The 23,890-nt window shown below is 48.4% G+C and overlaps 1 protein-coding gene across 2 annotated transcripts in view; it reads left to right on the top strand.

Moving 5' to 3' along the window:
* Nucleotides 1-23,890, top strand: part of PFDN1 (prefoldin subunit 1) — an 80,121-nt gene that overhangs the window by 24,597 nt on the left and 31,634 nt on the right. For both annotated transcript variants that reach the window (XM_038770594.1, XM_038770593.1), the window contains exon 3: nt 8,876-8,960. In XM_038770594.1, the coding sequence (XP_038626522.1) occupies nt 8,876-8,960 (85 nt within the window). The remainder of the gene's footprint in view (nt 1-8,875; nt 8,961-23,890) is intronic.

A 23,890-nucleotide genomic window follows, 5' to 3' on the forward strand; every position in this document is an offset into this window, starting at 1 on the left:
ACCTCAGCTGTCAAATGGGGATTAAGCATGTGGGCCCCATGTGGGACGTGGATTGTGTCCAACCACGTTAGCTTGTGTATACCACAGCGCTTAGTATAGTGCCGGGCACGTAGTAAGAGCTTAGCAAGTGCCAGAAAAAATTTGCCAAATCCTGTGTGCACCGTCGGTTTTTGAATATTCACAGTTTTCCGTTGTCTCTGGCTAATGAACAGGCTTTTCATTTTGGGAAAACTGGGATTATTTGAGAAACAATTGGGAATTTTCCTCCCGTTCCCTAGTGGACGTTTACTCCCTTTAAAAAACCCTGGAGCCATTTTAATTTTGTGCAGAAAAGAGCTCCGAGCCCTGGGGGTCTAATTAACCGAGAATTGAGATTGACAGGGCCGTGTGTGGGAACCGTAGTCTCCGCCCGGAAAATAAGCTGGACACAGGAGATGGGATGATTGAGCAGCAGGTTGCGAAGTCAGGGGTTGAAAAGTGACACCATCAAGTCAGGGATCCCCTCCCCTTGACCTGATTTTTCCCCAGGTTCCTTCTCCTCGGATTCGGGCGGGGAGTCCCAAGACTCGTGGTTTGAGTCCTGGATCTCTGCCATCCCGTAATCGTCATCCACAGTTCGTTTCTGGGTGGGAGAACAAATACATGGAGCTTTAGGAACAGAAGTTCAGTAGGAAGTAGGCTTAGTGGGCTCCCCATATGTTGAGAGAAACAGAGTCTGATGCGATGCAGTCGCTGATAAAGCCCCAGAATGCGTCGCTTAATGGGACCTCACCGTCCACTACTGGGTGGCCTAGAATCAAGTGTCATCAGCCTAGCCCTGATGTTAGTATGTTTTGTTAGTATGTTTGGTTTTGTTCTCTGTCTCCCCCTTTTAGACTGTGAGCCCACTGTTGGGTAGGGACTGTCTCTATATGTTGCCAACTTGTACTTCCCAAGCGCTTAGTACAGTGCTCTGCACACAGCGCTCAATAAATACGATTGATTGATTAGCCCTGCCTGCTCACGGCAACTAACCTTTGCTATAGGGTAATCCTCCTGCCCTCTCACTGCCGACCGTGAGCTCACCATGGGCAGGGAATGTGTCTACCAACTCTATTTTATCGGACTCTTCCGAGAGCATAGTACAGTGCTCAGCACACGGGAAGCACTCAATAAATACCATCGACTGATTACACTCTTTCCCCGACTATATCCAACAGGCCAACTCTCTACCCACCTTCAAAACCCAGCTAACATCCCATCAATCAGTCAGGCAAAACAATAGAGTTGGTAGATACGATCCTTGCCTACAAGGACCTTCAGTCCAAGGAGGCCTTCTCCGACCTGGCCCTCATTTCCCCTCCTCTTTCTTCCTTCTGCATTGGCTGTGAATTTGGAACTGTTCCCTTTAAGCCCTTGATAGTCACCTTGTTTCCAGCCCCGAGTGTAATTTTAGAAAAATGAACAAGGACCAGAGTGGAATGTGACAGGAGACAGGGAGGTCAGTGAGGAGGCTGATGCAGTAAGTAAGGTGGGATAGGGCAAGACTTACCTGATTATCTTTATCTTGTTCCAGCCTGATTCCCTTAGTACAGTGCTTGCCACATAATAAGCACAAAAAATGTATTTATTTATCTATTTATATTAATGTCTGTCTCCCCCTCTAGACTATAAGCTCATTGTCGGCTGGGATGTGAAACTCCCCAGGTACACTTCTCCTGGAGGGTGCAGTAATGATGAAAGTCTTGTGTTTGGGCCGTAATTTTGGGAAACAGCATGCTGTGTACACATTTTTATAAATTTTAAATATTCGCGATGCGAAAAGTACAGTAGTGGGTTCGCATAGCTCACTGTCACCGAATTCTCAAGCAGATATGACCCAGTGAAACCCTTCCGTAAATTAACGTATATTGAACAGGCTTCAGTTTTAAAAGACTTATGAGCTGTGTGGATTTCTGGACTACAAGAATTTGTCCAAAAGACTACTTTCCTGTGGTATCCCTGAGCTTAAACCTCAGGGGAGCAATAGATGAAGAACAAGGTTCCTGAAACGTAACAGCTTCTAAGTGTAGAACATCTTATCAAATCTACCCATAATAAACCATTAACTCGGCTGTAGAAAATAAATACAAAGGGAAGGGAGGCTGGATCACACAAAGTACACAAACCTTAGCCCTCCAAAACAAAGTTGCCAGGGAAAGTTGGGTTGTGTCACAAAAGGCAAAGTAAAAGTGCTACCCAATTTGGCCAGTTTGCCGGCTGCTTTACTTCCCACATGCCATTGTACCCATAATAATAGTAATGGTGGTATCTGTTAAACATTGGGGTACGTAGAGGGTAATCAGATCAGACACAGTCCCTGCCCCAGTTGGGGCTCAGAGTCTGGAGGGGACTTGGGGGAGAATGGACATTTAATCTCCATTTTACAGCTGAGGGAACTGAGGCACATAGAAGGGAAGTGACTCGCCCAAAGTCACCCAGCAGTGAAGTGGTAGAACTGGGATTAGAACCCAGATTTCCTGGCTCCCAGTCCTGTACTCTTTTCACTAGACCATATTGCTTCTCTCCCCATCTTCAAGACCCTCAAGAAATTATATATCCTCCATGAAGCCTGCCCTGATTAATCTCTCAGACCCCACTCTATTTCTCCACCCCCTGCAGCACTGCTTCATCACTTCCATATCATCTAAGCCCCTCTGATGCCCTTCTGAGCACGTCTTTGTTCTCTGCCTTTCCCTTACCCGTGATTTATTTTAGTATCAGTCTCTAGACTGTAAGATTTTTGAAGGCAGCAATCACACCTACTAACTTTGCACAATAAATACTATGGATTGATTGATTGGAATGCATCCACCCAAATAATCCAGCCTCTTCACTGCTCCTCATAAAACCTCTTCAGCATTTGGACCTTTCTGGCTTTCAGAGAAGCACTGTGACCTAGTGGATGAATCATGGGTCTGAGAGTCTTCATCCCCATTTTACAGATGAGGGAAGTGAGGCAGAGAAGTAAAGCGACTGGCCCGAGGTCACAGCACACAGGCGGCGGTGCTGGGATTAGAACCCAGGTCTTTCGGTTCCCAGGCCGGGGCTCTAGTTACTAGGCCACGCTGCCTAGTGGAAGAGAGAGCAGATAGGGAAAGTGAGGGTTTAGTCAAGGGAGGCCTCTTGGAATCGATCAATCGTATTTATTGAGCGCTTACTATGTGCAGAGCACTGTACTGGAAGAAATGGGATTTTAGCAGGGCTTTAAAGATAGGAGAGGGGTGGTCTGTGGGCTGTGAATGGGGAGGGAGTTCTGTGGGCTAGGGGGCAGAGGGGGAGAAAGACGAGATGGAGGTAAAGTGAGTAGGTTGGCATTAGAAGAGGAAAGTGGGCTGGTTGGGTTGTTGTAGAGGATCAGCAAGGTAAAGCAGGAGGGGGCTAGCCAATTGAGTGTCTTAAAGCCGGTGGTGGAAGTTTCTACTTGGTGTGGAGATGGATCGGCAACCACTGGAGGTTTTTGAAGAGAGGGGAGAAATGACTTGAGCCGGGCAGCAGAGAAGGAAGGACTAGAGTGGGGAGAGACAGGAGGCAGGGAGGCCAGCGAGGAGGCTGATTCAGTAGGTAAGGGTGGGGTAGGGTAAGAGCTTGGAGCAGTGAGGGAGCAGTTTGGATGGGGAGGAAGAGTTGGATTCTAAAGATGAACATTAGCAAGTGTTTGCCAAAGAAGATAGGGCACACAGCTTAAACTTGGGGCAAAGGTCAAGTGGAAGGTAGTTTAGCTGGGTTCAACTCCAAGTGGATTTATTTAGTTGTTCCCTTGGTGAAAGTATCCACTCTTTCTACTGGGTAGGGCAGGGACTCTGACTCACGATTTGTGGTGTGTGCGTATGTTTGTGATGTGTAATAGTTGAGCTTCTCTAAGTGCCTTTTTAAGAGAGAAGTAATCTGGGATTGTTATGGTGATCAGTGAATCAGTGGTATTTAGTGAGAGGATACTGTGTGCAGAACACTGTAGTAAGCGCTTGGGAGAGTACAGTAGAAGGGAGTTGGTAGACCAGTTCCCTGCCCACAGTGAGCTTACAGTTTTCCCGTGGCCAAATTCACGGGCCAGGAGTTGACGGTGGTCTTGTTCTTCAGTCCTGGCTCCCACCTATCAATCAGTGGTATTTATTGGCTCAGTGGAAAGAGCCCGGGCTTTAGAGTCAGAGGTCATGGGTTCGAATCCTGGCTCCACCACATGTCTGCTGTGCGACCTTGGGCAAGTCACTTCACTTCTCTGAGCCTCAGTTCCCTCATCTGTAAAATGGGGATTAAGACTGTGAGCCCTACGTAGGACAACTTGATCACCTTGTATCCCCCCCAGCGCTTAGAACAGTGCTCTGCACATAGTAAGCGCTTAACAAATGCCATCATTATTATTATTGAGTGCTTACTGGGTGCAGGGCACTGTACTAAGAGCTTGGGAGAGTACAATACAACAGAGTTGCCAAATTGGTAGACACATTCTCTGCCCACCATCAGCACACTGACTAGAGGGAGTAAGATGATCCTGTTTTTGCCTACAGTTTTCTATTAGTGATAGTATTTATTAAGTGCTTACTACGGGCAGAGGACTGTACCAAACACTGGGAGAGATATACGGGTGGGAATTAGATAAGGTCCCCATCCCTCAGGGAGCTCCAAGCTCAGGGTTTTAGTGGGGAGAAGGGACTTGACACAGACTCATCGGGAATGATAATAATAATAGTGATGGCATTTGTTAAGCACTTACTATGTGCAAAGCACTGTTCTAAGCGCTGATGAATGATGAATGATGAAATATGAAGACCCACAAAATAAAAACGAAATCAGTATGGGGCCCCTTTTTGTACTCCCTGACCTCAGCCTGTCTCTGCAGCCAGCCAGCCTGGCCTAGTGGGTAGAGCACAGGCCTGGGCGTCAGAAGGACCTGGGTTCAATTGCCGGCCTTTCCAGTTGTCTGCTGTGTGACTTTGGGTAAGTCACTTCATTTCTCTGTGTTCCCTCATCTGTCAAATGGGGATTGAGACTGTGAGCCCTATGTGGGACAGGGATTGCGTCCAACCTGATTAACACATATCTACCCCGGCACTTAGTATAGTGCCTGGCACATAATAAAGCACTTAATAAATACCATAATTATTATTATTAGGTGCCACTGGGTAGTCTGCTAAACTATTGGTAAATCCCTACCTGGAGAACCAGTCCCAGCCACCGGTTGCACAGATGGAGAGAACGTAATGGTAACTTCTGCCGCTCATCTAACTTAAGCCAGTCATTGGTTTGAGCCCCGACAGCTGTTGGGGACGTAGGTAGCTGGACGGTCGCCACGCGAGCTTTCAGATCCTGGACCTTAGTAAATAGGGTGTAACTTTCCATTAGCTATTGGGCAGTGCCTGGGCGTGATGCTATCATTCTGAGGATTTGTGTACATAATATTATGCTTGGGGCCCCTTATAAAAGCCAAGCCATTGAAAGTTGGAGGAGGCCCTCCTTTCTTAAGTCACGCCGTCCGGCCGAGCTGTAATACTCTGTTATGGAGGTTATTTCCCGTTGCCTGTGGCAACACGAGAACTCGTCTTGCACAGTCAGTAACCGTTTTCCCCAATTAATTCTGGTTTTGGTTGGAATTCTAGTGTGCCTGGTCTCCACTCGAAGGTGGCGTCGAAGCAAGGGCCGTTGATTTGGAGGTGGGCAGGGGGAGGAAGTGAGGGCTACATATTTTTTTTTCAAGTCTCTTTTGGCTGAGATAGTTTGCTTTGGGAATATTGAATGATTAGAAGTAGGTAAATTCATTCATTGTCGTATTTATTGAGCGCTTACTGGGTGCAGAGCACTGTACCAAGCGCTCTCAATCTCAGTACGAGAGCATATCACCAAGCCAGAAGCACAATGTCTAGTGGATGGAGCCCGTGCTGGGGAGACAGAAGGAACTGGGTTCTAATCCTGCCAGATATCTGCTGTGGGGCATTGGGCAATTCCCTTCGTAGAACAGTGCTGGGCACATAGTAACTGCTTAACAAATACCATTAAAAAATATTCATTTTTCTGTGCCTTCGTTACCTTTTCTGTAAAACAGGGTTAAGACTGAGCCCCATGTGGGACATGGACTGTGTCCGACCTGATTAATTCATATCTACCCCAGGGCTTAGAACACTGCCTGGCACATAGCAAGCGCTTAACAAATACCATAATAATAATAGTTAATTATTATCACGTATCATATTGGACTTTTCCAAGTGCTTAGTTCAGTACTCTAAGCACCGAGTAAGCACTCAATATATACCATTGATTGATTAAGAGCTTACTGAGCGCAAGTGCCGTGGGGCTGGCAGGAGGGGGAAGAGCAAAGGGAGCACCGTGCTGAGGTGGGGGAGATTGTAACAGAAGCCAGTCCTGCAGTGGTTGCACGCCAAAGGCTTACAACCTGATGGGTTGGACCACTGCTTAGGGAGCTGGAAGCTGTAAAATGTGTGTGTACACACACGCACACACATGCAGGCACGCACATTTATTGCCCTTCTAATCTGTAAACTCCCTTTAGGCATGGATTGTGTCCACCAACTTTATTGGATTGTACTCTGCAGCCTACAGTAAGCCCTCGATTGATATATGCATAACGTGTCTCTCACACACACCCACACACACGTATATAAGTTTTGCCTTTTGTGTGCCTGCTTTCTAGTAATTTTATTTTGTACTGAAGGCATTTAATCTCTGAGTCTTTCTTTTTAAAGGCTTCATAACCAATGGCTTGACCTCTAATCTTAGCATTGTACGTTTCCCAGACGCTAATAAAGGAGCCGTCTGGTGACCTATTATTTGAGACCAGTACCGCCAGGCTAGCTATCAATAGCGTTTTAAAAATGTCCATCTTACTATGTCAAGCATTTCTAGGATAAAGACACCTTCTGAGTAAAACTCCGTTTCTGTCCTTTCAAGGATTTGGTGTGGCGAACGTGATTGGTGCCCGTTCGGCGGGCCTCACGTGGTGTCTGAGACTTTATGCAATTCAAAACAACATGCTTCTCCTCCCTTCCCCGAACCGAAGCGGACCCTCTGCAGGAACCAAACACCGCCTCGGCCTGAGCCCCCGAACCAGAAATAGCCACCGTCTTTTGGACCAAACGAGACGAGAATTCCAGACACGAGGGTCAGCGCGGCAAAAAGCCGACGTCCGCAGGAGCATCGTGCAGGCAAATAGATTAGCGAGGTTCAAAAAAAGGGCCCAGAGAGGTGCTTTTATAGAATTGAGAATAGCATCTGGAGTTCCGTTAGGCAGCCCCCCGCCTCTGGTCACTGGCTCATCATCACCGGGCATTGCGTCGGGTCCCGGGATTACATGCCCGACCCCGGGCGCGTTCTTGATACCTGTAGGATTGGGTGGTCGAGAAGGCATCCAGCCGAGGTCAGCGTAGGGGCTTGTGTGAGTTTGGCCCGGCCTGCGAAACTGGAAGTCAAGACGGCACTGGGTTCAGTTCGAAAGCTTTGGTCCGGGAAGGCCTGTCACAGGCTGGGGTCTAAAGCATCATCAGGCCATACGGAACCGTGGTCTGTTTGGCTTCCACGCAATCAATCAATCAGTTATTTTACTGAGTTCTTACTGTGTGCAGACCACTATAGTAAGGGCTTGGGAAAGTGCAGTATTGCAGAGTCGGGCGACATGTTTCCTGCCCAGAAGGGACTGACAGTCAAGATGGGGAGGGAGGCATTAATATGAAGAAATCAATTACAGATATGCACGTAAGTGCTGAGGGTGGGGTGAATAAAGCGTGCAAATCCAAGCGCAAGGGGCTTTTCATCTGCTTTTCATCAGGAGCTGGGAGCCCCGAATTTTGGAGCTGTGACCCTGCTAAATCACACTGGCAATTGTTCATTGTCCTTTCTGGGGAGCCTAATTTTGAGCTCCTATGCCCCCATAACTCCTTAAAAGCCAAGTGGTGCTTTTGTTTCACAGGCCCGTGACAGCCCACCCTGTTGCAGGCTTCGAACCTGGTGCTCTTTTTGCCTTTCTTGGAGTGGCCTCAGTATTTTCTTGTATCGATCACTGGGAAAATGTCCCTGTGCATGGGAGCAATGGACTCTCGGAGCATCCCGGGCTCAGCTATTTGAGGGTCGGTACAAATGAATCAAATTTCCGCCTCTCCTCCTGGATGATGCATGAGTAATGCTAACACACAAGCAAGGAAAGTTAAACAGAAGCACCAGGTTGATATCAAACTCTTCTTATCCCTTCCCCCACCCCAACTCCCTTCCTCAATGGTAGAATGCAAATAATGGTCCCGAATGAAAAGGAAAAAGCACGAAAATTTTCCTTTTTTAAATGTTTGAGCTTTTCAGAAGGTATGGCATGAGCTGGAAATAATAATAATGAAAGATAATAGGACTTATACAGGGCCTTTTGTGTTGGGAACTCAAACACTTAGGCATTGATCTTAACACAGTGCCTGATTGTGTTTTTAAAAGGTCATGAGTTAACTGCAGTCAATAAGGGGAAAAAAAAGTAACTCCCATTAAACCGTATTGTTTAAAAAACACGTGGCCGCGAGTTTAAGATGAAGCCCATCAAGCTTAAAATGTGTCTTCTGACAGTTTCCCGGTGAATTTTGACGATTCCTAAGCCCAAGTGGGCTTTGCTCGTTTCCTCATTTCTCGCCCTTCACCCTGAGTTGGGTCCCACTCCCTCTGGCGCCCGCTCCTTCCCAGGAATCCCGGTCTCTCTTCCGGAGTCTCCCACAATAGCTTCCCCAAGGTGCTTCCTCCGACCCTGCTGCCGCAGCTTCCGTCCCTTTCCTCGGCTTACTGATTCCTCGTGATTTATGGTGCAAGCAGTGGCTCAGGTGCTTCATTTCATGTCCTTTTTTCTTTTTTTTTTCCTCTTTTATCCACCTCTTAGGTTCATTCTTCAATCCAAGGAAGTCATTCACAACCAACTGTTAGAGAAACAGAAAATAGCAGAAGAGAAGATTAAGGAACTGGAAGTAAGTTGGAAGCGGGCCGTAGAAGCGAAATGTGCTTGACACATAGTAAGCGCTTAAGTACCATAATTATTAATTATTGAAAGCGACCGACGGGACTGTAAAGCCTTCACCATGATGTTGGACCCTCCAACGTCGCCACCGAACGGCGGGGCTCTCTGAGAGGGATTGGGCCACCATTTGGGGCCGGCCGGCCACCCTTTGGGAGTGCAGTGGGCAGGAAATGAATAGTTCCCTCTCTGCCCAGGGCTTCAGGGGAATTTGAGGAAGGCAGGATGCAGTTAAAACTAGCTTGGATTTGGTCCCAGGCCCTGAGATTAGCACCTCTCTGAAAGTGCACTGAGATCTTTAAAGAGAACAAATGGGGGAGGACTTAGTTCGATCTCCAGCTGCACACACGGTACTTCCTGTAAGTTGGCCGAGGGCCTAAACTAGGACTCAGAAGTGGGCCATAATGATCTATAAATAAAGGTACCACCACGACGACGGAAACTGATTTTTAAATTTTTTTGTATGTTGGGTGGGTGGGAGGGTGGTCTTAGAGATAGCGGTAGGTAAGAATTATTTAAGAATTGGAAAAACTGAGTCAATCAAGAAACGTTTTGTCATCGAGAGCCCCGGTTGACTAGTCTCCCTGGGCTACTGGTGAGAGGTCAGTCCCTGGAGACCCCTAGAGCAGACGGACAAAGAAATGGTCAGTCTCCCTCTGGGACCAAGATTTCCCAGAGGCTGGGATACAGTGACTTCATAGGCCACTTAATAACTGCTCATTTTGTTGGAGCAGGGGCAGTGGTTCCGAATCTGCCTCAGCCTTCTGCTGACTCACGGAGGTGACATCCTTCCTTTGGCACGGGAGATTTTGTGGGGTCCTGGCCCCAAGGGACCCGATCTCTTGTGGTGCTTGAGATCGACCGGTTCAGTGTAGTGAGGTTAGGCTGCAGGCCCTTATCAGAGTCATTTCTCCTTACCTTTATTCAGCTTAGGGGAAAGTATGTGCGAGAAGAATCAGTGGGCATGAGGGCGGGGGGTCATTGGGTGGACTGCCATAATAATAATAATAGTATTTGTTAAGCATTTACTGTGTGTCAAGCACTGTTCTAAGCGCTGGAGTAGATGCAACCTAATCAGTTTGGAAACCACCCCTGTCCCACATGGAGCTCACGGTCTTAGTTCCCATTTTACAGATGAGGCAACTGAGGCCCAGAGAAGTTGTGACTTGCCCGAGGTCACACAGCAGACAAGTGGCAGAGCCCGGGATTAATAATAATAATAATGGTATTTATTAAGTGCTCACTAATGTGCAAGGCACTGTTGTAAGCGCTGGGGAGGATACAGAGTGATCAGGTTGTTCCACCTGGGGCACACAGTCTTCATCCCCATTTTATAGATGAGGGAACTGAGGCCCAGAGAAGTGAAGTGACTTGCCCAAAGTCACACAGCTGACAAGTGGCAGAGCTGGGATTTGAACCCATGACCTCTGACTCCAAAGCCCATGCTCTTTCCGCTGAGCCACGCTGCTTAGCACCCAGGTCCTTCTGACTCCGAGGCCCTCTATCCCCTAGGCCGTTACCGCCCATTAATAGCTAAATGGGCTGAGTGTTGGGCAGAGCGACCAGAAGGCCTGATCTGACATGACCTCTCTGAACTGTAAACTCTTTTTAGGCAGGGAATGTGTTTGCCAACTCTCTTATTCTGGACTCTCCCAAGCGCTTAGTACAGTGCTTTGCATACAGTAAACACTCAATATATATAATTGACTGAGTGATTGACCATTAACCACAGGGGCTTGTAGACTCTGAAGGTTTTTTTTTTTCTTCTTTGGTTGGCATCACTTGGATAATTTTCCTTTCCAGGGTCAAGATTAATTCAGTTTATTTTGAGTGCTCTAAATAGTCTTTCCTGCCCTGCCCATTAGAGTGGAAGCTCCTTATGGGCAGGGGATGTCGTACTTCTCTGTTTTGTATTGCCCCCAGAGGGAGCTCAGTAGATACTTTTAAGAAGGATAAGAATAATTGTGGTATTTGTTAAGGCACCTTCTATGCGCCTAGCCCTATATTAAGTGCTGGGGTAGATACAATATAATCAGGCTGGACACAGTCTCTGTCTCTCATGGGGCTCCCAATCAATCAGTGATATTTACTGAGCTCTTACTGTGTGCAAAACACTGTACTAAGCGCTTGGGAGAGTACAATACAACAGAGTTGGTAGACACGTTCCCTGCCTGCAAAGAAGTTACAATCTATATTGATGTCTGTCTCCCCTTCTGGACTGTAAGCTTGTTGTTGGCAGGGAATGTTTTATATTGTTCTATTGTACTCTCCCAAGGGCTTACTACAGTGCTGTACATCAAGTAAGTGCTCAATAAATACGATGGACTGACTGACTAGAAAAAGAACTTAGAATAAAGAGGGAGTCTATCAGGCATTTACTGTTTCTCAGCTGAGGAAAGGGAGGTCAAGATAAATTAAACAATCTGCCCGTGGTCACACAGCAGAGCAACGTGTATGGAGAGATTTTATTTATTTTTTTTCTGCGTAGGACCCACGTTCCGTCAACGTGACCTGAGCCGCCCTTTCTGAGACCCCTCTCCCTTCTCCTCCTGCGGGACGAGCCATCCCCCAATCTGCCACCCTGCGAGGACCTGGGTTGTCAACGGGGTATTGGGCGGGCAGTACTGACGCTTGTTTGGGAGAATGGAGCACCCTGCCCAGTTGGCCAAGGGGCCGTAGGGGTCACAGCTTGGACCCGGGTCTCGTCCCTTTTGGGTCGGGGTGACCTTTCCCCCGAGGCAGCGAATCAAAGCGGAGAAACCGTTCCCGTAGCCGGCAGCCTCGACGGCTTCTGCCGAAACGGGGCCCTGCCCAACCTGGAGATGCTGGAGACTGGAGGTGTGGGGCCGGGGGTGGGAGAGGTGGCCCATCGCCCTCCGCCGATAGTTGGATGAGATAATGTTTTGGAGGCTTTCCCGCGATTGAGGAAGCAGGGCCCCTCCCAGAGGGGCTCATTCTTTCCACAGCGCGGGTGGGGGCCGGCAGGAACTTGGCATCGGATCCAGCTTTGCCCTCACCACTTTATTTTTGAGCTGGTACCGTGGCAGGAGAGAGGGGTGGCCCCCGCAGAGAGCAGAGCTGGGGCATGGCGGGGGTCTGCCTCCGAGTCCTCTGATCGGTTTCAGGGGAAGGGGTCGAGGACAGAGGCGGAGAGGGGAGAGTCGCTCCTATCGGTGGGGTTCGGCTGTCCAGAAAGTGCCGACCCATGCCCTTCTTACCACGGGGACGGGGTGGGGGAGTGCAGCGGTTGGCTCAGAGGCTCCCAGCCGGGGAGGTAGAAACCGCGTCAGCGTTGGTGGCGGCCAGGCCGACGTCCAAAGCGTCATCCAAGTTGGAATGCCCTTCTCCCTTCTGCGCCTGCGAGGGAGGGAGGGAGGCGGGAAACACCTTCGGCTCAGCGCCTCCGCGCTGTCCCTTGGTCAGCTCAAATTCCCAACCCAAGGCCCCGTTTTGACCCCGCCCCTCCACATGGTAGCGTCAGGCTTCAGTCAGTCAGAGAATCGTATTTACCGAGCTCTTTCCGTGTGCAGAGCGCTGTACTAAGTGCTTGAGAGAGTACAATATAATAGACACTTCCCTGGCCATAGCGAGCGTACAGTTTAGAGGAGACCCTCTGTGCCTGCACAAATTGGGGGAGGAATGCTTTCAAATCTTTTTTTTTTTGTAAAGACTTAGGTCTCAAAGTGACTAGCGGTTGGAAATCCCCAGAGCTATTAAATGGCTCAGAAATACCCTTAGCGGTGTGTGGACGTACATTCATCGAATGAATGAATGGCAGCCTCACAGGTGGACTCTTGCTCTCTTAAAGCAGAGGGTCTCTGGAACGCTGGCCTCACGGGGTTATGCTCCCACGTTCACCAGTTGAACCGAATTTGTCACTTCTGACCCTTGTCTGCTCTGTGACCATGGGCACATCCCTTCATCTGCAAAATGGGGCTTCAATTGCAGTTCTCTCTCCTACTTAGACCATGAGCCCCTGAATGGGACAGAGACTGTGCCCAACCTGATTATCTTGTATCTACCCTAGTGCTTAGGGCAGGGTTTGTTTTTTTTTAATGGTATACGTTAAGCGCTATGTGCCAAACACTGTTCTAAGCACCGGGATGGATACAAACTAATGAGGCTGTACACAGCTCTCGTGTTCCACATGGGGCTCACAGTCTTAATCTGCATTTTATGAATGAGGTAACTGAGGCACAGAGAAGTGGGGTGACTTGCCCAAGGTTACACAGCGGACAAGTGGCAGAGCCCGGTCTAGAACCCAGGTCCTTCTGACTCTCAGGCGTGTGTTCTATCCACTAGGCCATGCTGCTTAGCAAAGCTCCATATGGGCAGGGAATGTGCCTGCTAATCCTGTTGTATTATACTGTCTCCCAAGCACTTATACAGTGCTCTGCACATAGTAAGTGCTCAATAAATACCACTGATTGATTGGCATACAATAAATGCTTAACAAATACCACAGTTACTGTTATTATTACATCTGGGTTGCATCGGTTAGCATCTCCCAGTGTCGTAGTGACCCTCTCTCCTGATGTGTTCTGTTTATGGGAGGGGATGGATTAGACACTGACCCTTAAGACGGGAGATGTTTGGTTTCCTCCAATCTCCAGAGCCCCAGTTCTTTCATTACGCCCCCGCCCAACCCAGTCATACCACCTTCTTCTGGAGTAGACAAAAATCAACAAACAAAAAAAACTCTGGTTCATTTTCCCATGTTTTCTTCCTCTGGGTAGGGAATATGTGTTGTGCCAGACTCTCCCAAGCGCTTATTAGAGTGCTGTGCACACAGTAAGCCCTCAGTGAGTACGATTGATCGATTGATTACAAAATCCAGCAGTTCCATCACATTATCCTTCCCCACCCCCGGCAGCTATTTTGTCTTAATCAATCAATCAATCAATTGTATTTATTGAGCACTTACTGTGTGCAGAGCACTGTACTAAGCACTTGGGAAGTAAAGTTGGCAACATATAGAGACAGTCCCTACCCAACAGTGGGCTCACAGTCTAAAAGGGGGAGACAGAGAACAAAACCAACATACTAACAAAATAAAATAAATAGAATAGATATGTACAAGTAAAATAAATAAATAGAGTAATAAATATGTACAAAGTCTTAAGTGTCTTAAGTGGGCCCAAGTTAGCCGTAGCCAAACCACATCTATTTGTCTGTAGTCTCAAGTGGCCATGGATTCCTCCAGTTGTCTGCGGGTGGCCCGGAGATGATTTTCCTCCGGTGACCTTCGAACTTCCGATTGCCTCCACTTCCCCGTTCTCCTTCCGGATGAAAAGGAGGAATGAATCAGGGCTCGTCCTTTCGAGCCCATCCCTGTTCCTACTCACCCCAGACTTGTGAAGTCATAAAGCCAAGCAGAAAACATGGGCCGCCTTGGCAGTTGGGAGAGCGAGAGGCTGCATATGGAGTGTGGCTGGGTGGGTGGGTGTTTTTGTGTGTAGGGAGAGTCATTAAGGAGTCCTCACGAAGTTAAAGTACCCAAGCCTAAATCATAAAAGAAACTAAGAGACCAGGTGGCATCTTGGTAGACAATATTTTAAGGAGCTTGGGCTTCATTGGTCATCTAAATTTCAGCATTTATTCAAGGCCTCTGCCTGTTTCTAGATTGCCCCTAGGGCTTAGAAGTCCCCCTGCCCCATTTCTTCCCCAAAGGAAAGGGAGGAAGCAGACCTGGGGGCCAATTAAACTTTTCTGTGTAGTCTGTGCACTTGGATCTGTGACCTTTGGGCATTGATATTTGCCCCACCTTCAACCCCACAGGATGCACGTAACATATCTATAAATTATGCATTAAAAATTATGTATTTCTGTTCATGTCAGTCTCCCCCTCTAGACTGGAAGCTGATTGTGGGCAAGGAGAAGAAGGCTTAATTGGCAAAGATGTGATCCCAGTAAGGCTCTGAAAGCGGAGCGAGTGGTGGGGATTTGTTACTCTATTTATTTATTTATTTATTTTACTTGTACACATCTATTCTATTTATTTTATTTTGTTAGTATGTTTGGTTTTGTTCTCTGTCTCCCCCTTTTAGACTGTGAGCCCACTGTTGGGTAGGGACTGTCTCTATATGTTGCCAACTTGGACTTCCCAAGCGCTTAGTACAGTGCTCTGCACACAGTAAGCGCTCAATAAATACGATTGATGATGATGATGATGATCTGGCATAATTTTCCCCCGGGAGGGGAAGGGAAAGGCGAGGCTGCGAGGGTGGGGACGTGGGAAAGGGTTTAGCGGGAGATAGACAAGATCGAACCATTTGGGCAAGGTCGGAACAATAGTATCCAGGACCAAAGTACTGGAATGAAACCATAAATTCAGGAGCAAAATTTGGAGACTGGGAATTACCAGGCAAGTGGGCCCTTCTGCAGCTCACACTAGGAAGATGCTTTATATGGTACTCAAAGGTGCCATGCAGGGGAGAGGTGTGTCGGAAAGGTCAACTAAGCACTTGTCAAAAATACAGAATTTTACAGATTTTACTGAGACTCCCGCTGGGTCTCTGGGTAAAAAGGAAACTAAACCATCTCGCTAAGGCTGATTTGGGTGAGATTGTGTTTTTTGTCTTGCCATATTCCCCATGAATAAGTCTCCGGCTCAGATTAGAGCCCCGGTTTCCAATCGCTGCTCACCACTTGCACACTTTGTGACTGTGGGATGAGTCCACTGAGTTCACTCTTCATCATGCCTCATTCATTCACTGTCATATTTATTGAGCGCTTACTGTGTGCAAAGTACTGTACTAAGTGCTTGGGAGAGTACAATATAAAAATAAACAGACATATTCCCCGCCCACAACGAGCTCACAGTCATTGCCCTGCAAAATGTCCTGTAAAATGGGGATGTGATATCTGTAAAATGGGGATAAGATACCTGTTCCCCCTCCCCTTTAGATGATGAGTTCTTTGTGAGACAAGAGATTGCGCCAATATGCTCATATTGAATGTACCCCAGCGTTTAGACCAGTGCTTGGGCCCTACTAAGCGCTAGCCAGATCCCACAATTATTATTATTGCTGTCGTTATTCCGTTTCCGTATTCCCTTCGTGGTAGAGAGGCAGTTTTTTTTAAGGTCTAATAAAGCAATGTCAGTTTTGGTGCGGGGAAGGATTTTACAATGGAAGGAACTCCAGAAGGGGCTCAGGCAGCACTAGAATTTTTGTTTTGAAGGAACATTTTTGTGGGAGCGGTGTGGAAACAATCGTGCTATCAGTTTCCACTGTCACTTTTAACCTATCTCTATATAAATATATGTCTAGTGTGTTTTTATACGAGACCTAAAAAAGCTGAAACGGTGTGTGTGTGCATGTATGTGTGTGATGGCTGTAAGGACTTGGAAAAAGATTCCTTCTTTGGGGGCTGGAGGAAGTGATGACTACTGTTTTTTCACTGGTCCCTATCTGATAGTTGCCCCCTCCCTCCGGCTATTCCCGGCATGTTTAGTTGTCAGGCGTTGTCCTCCTAAGAGGCTAAAAAATAACAAATGAGGGGGGAAGGGGGCTGTTCCAGGGGCCAGGCCTCCCCTCCGCCTATAATCTTGTTTTCACTCAGTTCCTGGAGAGAAAGGGCAAAAGAAACAAGGTGCCTTTCTCAGTGAACACTGTTCCAGCCCTGCCGATCTGCAGCGCTGGCACGTCCCTGGAAAGTTGATAATAATAATAGTAATCGTCGTATTTGTTAAGCGCTTACCATGTGCCAGGCACTGTATTAAACACTGGGATGGACACAAGCAAATCGCGTTGGACACAGTCCCTGCCCCGCATGGGGATCACAGTCTCAATCCCCATTTTACACATGAGGTAACTGAGGCACCGAGAAGTGAAGTGACTTGCCCAAGGCCACCCGATAGACAAGTGGCGGAGTCATCATCATCATCATCATCAATCGTATTTTATTGAGCGCTTACTATGTGCAGAGCACTGTACTAAGCGCTATGGGAAGTACAAATTGGCAACATATAGAGACAGTCCCTACCCAATAGTGGGCTCACAGTCTTAAAGGGGAAGACCAGAGAACAAAACAAATGCACTAACAAAATAAAATAAATAGAATAGATATGTACAAGTTAAATAAATAAATAAATAGAGTCGGGATTAGAACTCATGACCTTCTGTCTCCCGGGCCCGGGCTCTATCCACTAGACCACAGTGCTTCCCGTTGCCTTGGGACCAACAAAGCCTCAGGCTTGAGAGGACAAGCTGTGAGCTTGTGGTCGCATCGGAGACTCAGCTGGCAGTATCAGTCAATCAGGGGTGTTTACCTAGCGCTTCCCATGTGCAGAGCACTGTACTAAGCGCTTAGGGGAGTCCAGTACAACAGAGTTGGTAGACAACATGCCCCCGTCTACAATGAGCATAACACTAGAGACTAGAGAGGCAGCGTGGCTTAGAGAAGCAGCGTGGCTCAGTGGAAAGAGCATGGGCTTTGGAGTCAGAGGTCATGGGGTTCGAATCCCGGCTCCGGCCACATGTCTGCTGTGTGACCTTGGGCAAGTCACTTAACTTCTCTGAGCCTCAGTTACCTCATCTGTAAAATGGGATTAAGACTGTGAGCCCCACACGTGGGACAACCTGGTCACTTTGTATCCCCCCCCCAGCGCTTAGAACAGTGCTTGGCACATCAGCACTTAACAAATGCCAACATTATTATTATTATTTAGAGACTGTAACCATTCCAACAGTCTTGTTATAACCAGTTGTAGCTTTCTTTCACTGTCACCCTCGACCTCTAATTTATTTTGTGGGTGCCCGGCTCCCTCATTTGTTTGGTCAGTTGCTTACAGGAGGTCCTTAGAGAAGCAGTGTCACCTATGCACTCTGAAGCAGCGTGGCTCATTGGAAAGAGCACAAGCTTAGGAGTCAGAGGTCATGGGTTCTAATTCTGGCTCCTCCACTTGTCAGCTGTGTGACTTCGGGCAAGTCACTTAACTTCTCTGGGCCTCAGTTCCCTCCTCTGTAAAATGGGGGTTAAGACTGTGAGCCTCACGTGGGACAACCTAATCACCTTGTATCCCCCCCAGCGCTTAGAACAGTGCTTCGCAGATTGTAAGCGCTTAACAAATGCCATCATCATCATCATCATTATTATTATTATTTTCTGACCTCTTTACAATCTTGGAATTCACCCCGGTCTCAGTCCCACTACACTCACGTACAGGTACTTAGATGTTGCTATTTATTTTACAGTCTGTCTCCCCTTCCAAACTGTGAGCTCCTTGTGGGCAGGTATCGTGTCTACCAACTCTACCAAGTGCATAGTACAGTGCTCTGCACACAGTAAGTACTCAGTAAATACCAATCAATCAATCAATCGTATTTATTGAGTGCTTACTGTGTGCAGAGCACTGTACTAAGCGCTTGGGAAGTACAAGTTGGCAACATATAGAGACAGTCCCTACCCAACAGTGGGCTCGCAGTCTAAAAAGGGGGAGACAGAGAACAAAACCAAACATACCAACAAAATAAAATAAATAGAATAGATATGTACAAGTAAATACCATTGATTGGTTGGTTGACAGTGGAAAGAGCTAAGGACTGGGGCTTAGGGGCCCTGACTTTTAATCCTAGCTCCAGCACTTGACCTGCTGGGTAGGCATGCCACTTAACTTCTCTGGGCCTCAGTTTCCTCATCTGTAAAGTGGTCCTGTCTTCCCTGTGGGAAGGGGACTGTTTCTGATCCAACTGCATTTTTCCTAGAGCTTGGCACATAGCAAATGCTTAACAAATGGTATTGTTATAATTATTACCTGTACCACATGGGTAGTGATTTTTTTTTTTGCCTCCATTGAACTTGCCCAACTGCATAGTTGTGTGCTCTGTATACCTTAGATTGCTTAATCAATATGATTGATTGAGTGAACTCTCAGCAAAAGGAGCATAAGGTCTGAATGCAGGGACCACTGGGAATGTTTTGAAATTGGATAAATAAATCCTACTGATTGATTGATTGAAAGTTCTCTGCCCGGAGCAGAGGTTGCAGACCCAAAGGGGTCTGGGTCCAAAATGGCCTTTTGCCTTGTGAGTTGTCAGCGTGTAGAAAAGTGATCTATCAGGGCAATAAACCAGCCTCATTGCCCTTAATGGCAGTACATTTGCGGAGCCCAGCTGCGCTTTTCCATCAAAGACCCCGAAGGGGTGAGGGCACTCCATGATTCGCGGATTGCAGGGCGGCTGCTGTTGGGATTGCCGCTCCCAAATTTCCCTTGCCATTCTGCCGTTGGGCAGCTCAACGCCCTCCCCCTGCTCGCCTTCATTCATTCAATCGTATTTATTGAGCGCTTACTGTGTGCAGAGCACTGTACTAAGCGCTTGGGAAGTACAAGTTGGCATTAGAACCTAGGCCCGTTCTGTATCCAACAGGCCATGCTGCCGAGCGCTTACTGCGTGCACAGCACTCTTCCTCCCTTCTTTCTCTCCCTTTGTTCCTGGTTTTTATTCACTTTATTGCTACCCTTAATTCTCCCATGATCGCTCTAAACAGCCCCATCCAAGTTTTCCGTATTGCAAAAACTATGCCAAAGAGTAAGGCATTTATGTGAGTAAATAGGGTACGTATTACAGCTGACTGATGGGTGTACAGGATTTGGGGTGCTGGGAATTACTTGGGGAGAGCATGCTGGGGGAGGGGTGCTTTCAGGAGGGCTTTGAATATGGGGAGGGCTGTGGCCTGTTGGATTCATTCATTCACTCAGTCGTATTTATTGAGTCCTTACTTTGTGCAAAGCACTGTACTAAGCGCTTGAAAAGTACAATTCTGCAACAGATAGAGATATTTGTTGGCCTTCAGCCTCCTTGCCCCCGAGTGTGACTGTGAGCCCACTGTTGGGTAGGGACTGTCTCTATATGTTGCCAAATTGTACTTCCCAAGCGCTTAGTACAGTGCTGTGCACACAGTAAGCGCTCAATAAATGCGATTGATGATGATGATGATGAGTGTGGTCCCAGCTGGGATCTGCGGCCCTTGCGCCTGTGGCGGGTGGGGGTCCTGGGAGCCTCTCACGCGCCTCGTGAAACTGGAGGAAAGAGAAAGCCCGACAGCCCCTAAGCCGGAGTGTCCCAGGCAAGGGAGGTGGAACAGGGATTCCTGCAATGTAGCCTAAAGGTTAGAGCACGGGCCTGGGAATCCGCCGCTTGTTTGCCGGGTGATCTTGGGGCAGTCACTTCATCTCTCTGGGCCTCCGTTCCCTCATCTGTGAAATGGGGATGTGAGACTGTGAGCCCTATGTGGGACAGGAACTGTGTCCAAGTTGATTGGTTTGCATTACCCCAGTTGGCACAAATTTAGCACTTAACAAATACCATAAAAAAACTTCTATGTGCCTCAGTTTCCTCATATGTAAAATGGGGGTTAAGACTGTGAGCTCCATGTGGGGCAGGGACTCTGTCCAACTTGGTTACTTTGTATCTACTCCTGTGCTTAATAGAGGGCCCGGCACATAGTAAGTGCTTAACAAAAACCAGGGGAGAAAAAAATTTAAAAAACCCACACGAGTAGGGACGAGACCCCGGATCCCCCACGTCCAGTCAGCACCGCGCTCACTTTCTCCAAAGGTCACCCAGGAGCACGAGGAAGCCAGTGCTCCCAGCAGCTGGGGCCCAGGAGCTCCATGCCTGGATAGTCAGCCCCGTTCGCCTTGCGGCTCGATCGTGTCTCAATCAACGATATTTACTGAGCCCTCGCTGTGTGCAGAGCGCTGGACTAAACGCTTGGGGAGAGGACAGTACATCAAAGTCCGTGGACACGCTCCCTGCCCACAATGAGCTCACAGTCTAGAGGTGAAGCGGTTCGTGAGTGATTTCAACCCCGAGTGGCTCCCAGGGTCGTGAAACCAAAGGAAAGAGAAACCCCCCCCACCGCCTAATTGTGTTTTATTTGCCAAAGGAACGGTGCCAAGGATGTCCTTTATTGCTTCAGCTTTAATTGGTGGTATATCACAGCTCCATAGATTAGAATGACTAGAATCCTGACCCCCTTCCTCTCTGTTTGCCCCGTTTTCATGGTAACCTGGGGCGCTTGGGACCGGGGCCATCATCATCATCATCATCAATCGTATTTATTGAGCGCTTACTATGTGCAGAGCACTGTACTAAGCGCTTGGGAAGTACAAATTGGCAACATCTAGAGACAGTCCCTACCCAACAGTGGGCTCACAGTCTAAAAGGGGGAGACGGAGAACAAAACCAAACATACCAACAAAATAAAATAAATAGAATAGATATGTACAAGTATGTATAGGAAGGTACAAGTAAAATAAATAAATAAATAAATAGAGTAATAAATATGTACAAAACATACAATGTGGGGGCCCAGGGCAAGGGGGCAGCTGCTTCTGCCCCCGTCCATGTTCTCCAGGCCCTCCGCACCATGCCCGGGGGCCTATGCAGAACCGGGCCCTTCCTCTGTCCTTCCCCCACCCCACCCACAGCATGCAATGCCCCCCTCTTCCCGACCAGAACCCAGGGGCTGCACGGCCCTTCAGGGAGCTTTGGAGGAGCAGGAAAAATGTGACCTCTCCTACCCTCTCCCTCTCCTTTCCACCCTTTTCTTTTTTCTCTCTCTTTTTCTCTTTCTCCCTCTTCCCATTCACAACTCCAAAGCAGAGCGGAGGGGTGGGGCGACGGGGAGGAAGTTTTCTGTAAGCTTTCTAACTTGAGGCTCGGGTGTGCGTGCGTGTGTGTGTGTGTGTGTGTTTGTGGTAACTTCCTACCCTGGGGCAGGTGAGAGGGAGGGAGAGAGAGAGAGTGGGAGAGGGATTGGGAGATTTAGGTTGGACCGGAATGGCTCCCAAGACGATAGATTGAGAATCTGCCCCTGTGCTGACCTGCCCCGAGCCCCCGGCGAGGTGAGGGGCCAGTGACTCACCCGGCCAAGGCAGAGCCCTCTGAGCTCTTGCTTTGTTTGGCATTTCCACCCCTGGCCCTTTTATGGTTTTCCGGGGAGAGTAAGGGGAGCGTAACCGGATCTTCCTTTTTTATAACTGTAGAGACCTTGGCCCAATCGAGAAACTCGGAGTTTCAGACGCCCCTTCACCTGCTGGGGTTCAGTGCCTCTGCTTGAAGATTTTGTTGACTCTACCACCCTTCAAAGGCCCTGCTGATCTTACTCCAGTGCCTTCTTCACCCATCAGAACAATGTTATTCCGGCAAGGCCGGAGTTCTCTGGATGGCGGTTTGCCAAAAAGGATCTAGAATTCCACCTTGCCGCCGTCAGGATTGAGGCCCGATCTGCACCCTTAGGAGAAAGCTGCTTGTTTGCTTTCATCATAGATTCCTCGCCACCCACCCCCCCTACATTGTGCAGGTGGCACCCCTGGGAGCGGGGCCGGGGGGAGGGGGCGGTTGGCAACGGGTAGCATCTCTTGCAGGCTTGCCAGGAGACGAATGGGTTTGGAGAGCAGCCACCCATGCCACCATACCCCGCCTGCCATCTGGACCCCCGGGGTTGAGTCAGTGCCACCTCCGCTTTCAGGAATGCAAGGTGTTGCCCGGGCCTCCTCCGGGCACTCCCTCCACACCCTCTGCACCATGCCTACAGGCCAAACTAGTCTCCAAACAAAGTTAATTTGGATGTCTTGCCCCTTTCCATGACTTGTGCCCGTAGGGCAAAGACAAATTCCAAGACTATCGGGGAGTAGCAGTGGTAGTTTTAGTAGTAGAAGTTATTTTAGTAGTAGTAATGGAATTTTATCCAGCACCTGTTACAGGTCGAAAACTAATAAAGCTGGGTTCTAATCCCTGCTCTGCTACTTGTCTCCTGGTGGACAAGTCGCTTAACTTCCCTGTGCCTCAGTTACCTCATCTGTAAAATGGGGATTAAGACTGTGAGTCCCATGTGGAACAGGGACTGTGGTACAACCTGATTAGCTTGTGTCAACTCCAGCACTTAGCACAGTGCCCGGCACATAGTAAGCACTTAACAGGTACTGTAAAAAAAAAAAAATCTGGGGTGAATGTAAACCAGCTGAATTCAATTGAGTCTCAGCCTGTGCTCCTCACAGAGGCTCACATTCTCGGCTGGGGAGGATATTTGGGGGGAAAAAGGAAAGAGCAGAAGCCCAGAGAAAGCAAGATTATAAGGATGGGGGCCCCCCCACAGTCAGTCAGTCACTCATGCAATCGAGCTGAGATCATGAATTTTTTTTTAATGGCATTTATTAAGCGCTTACTATGTGCAAAGCACTGTTCTAGTACAGTGCTCTGCACATAGTAAGCGCTCAATAAATACGATTGATGATGATGTTCTAAGCGCTGGGGAGGTTACAAGGTGATCAGGTTGGTCCCACGGGGGGGCTCAGAGTCTCAATCCCCACTTTACAGATGAGGTAACTGAGGCCCAGAGAAAGTTAAGTGACTTGCCCAAAGTCACACAGCCAACAGTTTGGCAGAGCCGGGATTTGAACCCATGACCTCTGACTCCAAAACCCGGGCTCTTTCCGTTGAGCCACAGCGCTTCTCAAGGATTCTTGATTCCTTCTTGATTGCTGGCTGGCTAGCTGCGGGGTGGGGAAGGGGCTCAGACTGCCAGGTTGTGTGGTTGGGGGTGGGGAGGGACGACACACACGCTCTTGAAATCTAGGAGGAGTTTGCCAGTGCAGAATCACCCCAGGGCCAGAGACAAGGGAAGCAAGGGTAGTCCTGGCACCTAATTTGCTGTTGTTCTCTAGAAGAGCGAATCCTTTCTCTCAACATTCTAGGTAGATACTTTCTCCCAACCTGAAGTGGCAGAAAGACTCAGCCCTGCCCGGGCGGGAACTTTCAAGCCAAAGAAGCAGAAGGAGTGACTCACTGGGCTCCTAGCAGCGTGCGGATATTTGTGGTGGTGCCCCGGGTGTTCCCTGCCCAGCCTCGCCACCAGATGGGCAGCCCAGTGCGG

This window comes from Tachyglossus aculeatus, chromosome X2 (genome assembly GCF_015852505.1).
Source record: "Tachyglossus aculeatus isolate mTacAcu1 chromosome X2, mTacAcu1.pri, whole genome shotgun sequence".
Lineage (NCBI taxonomy): Eukaryota > Metazoa > Chordata > Mammalia > Monotremata > Tachyglossidae > Tachyglossus > Tachyglossus aculeatus.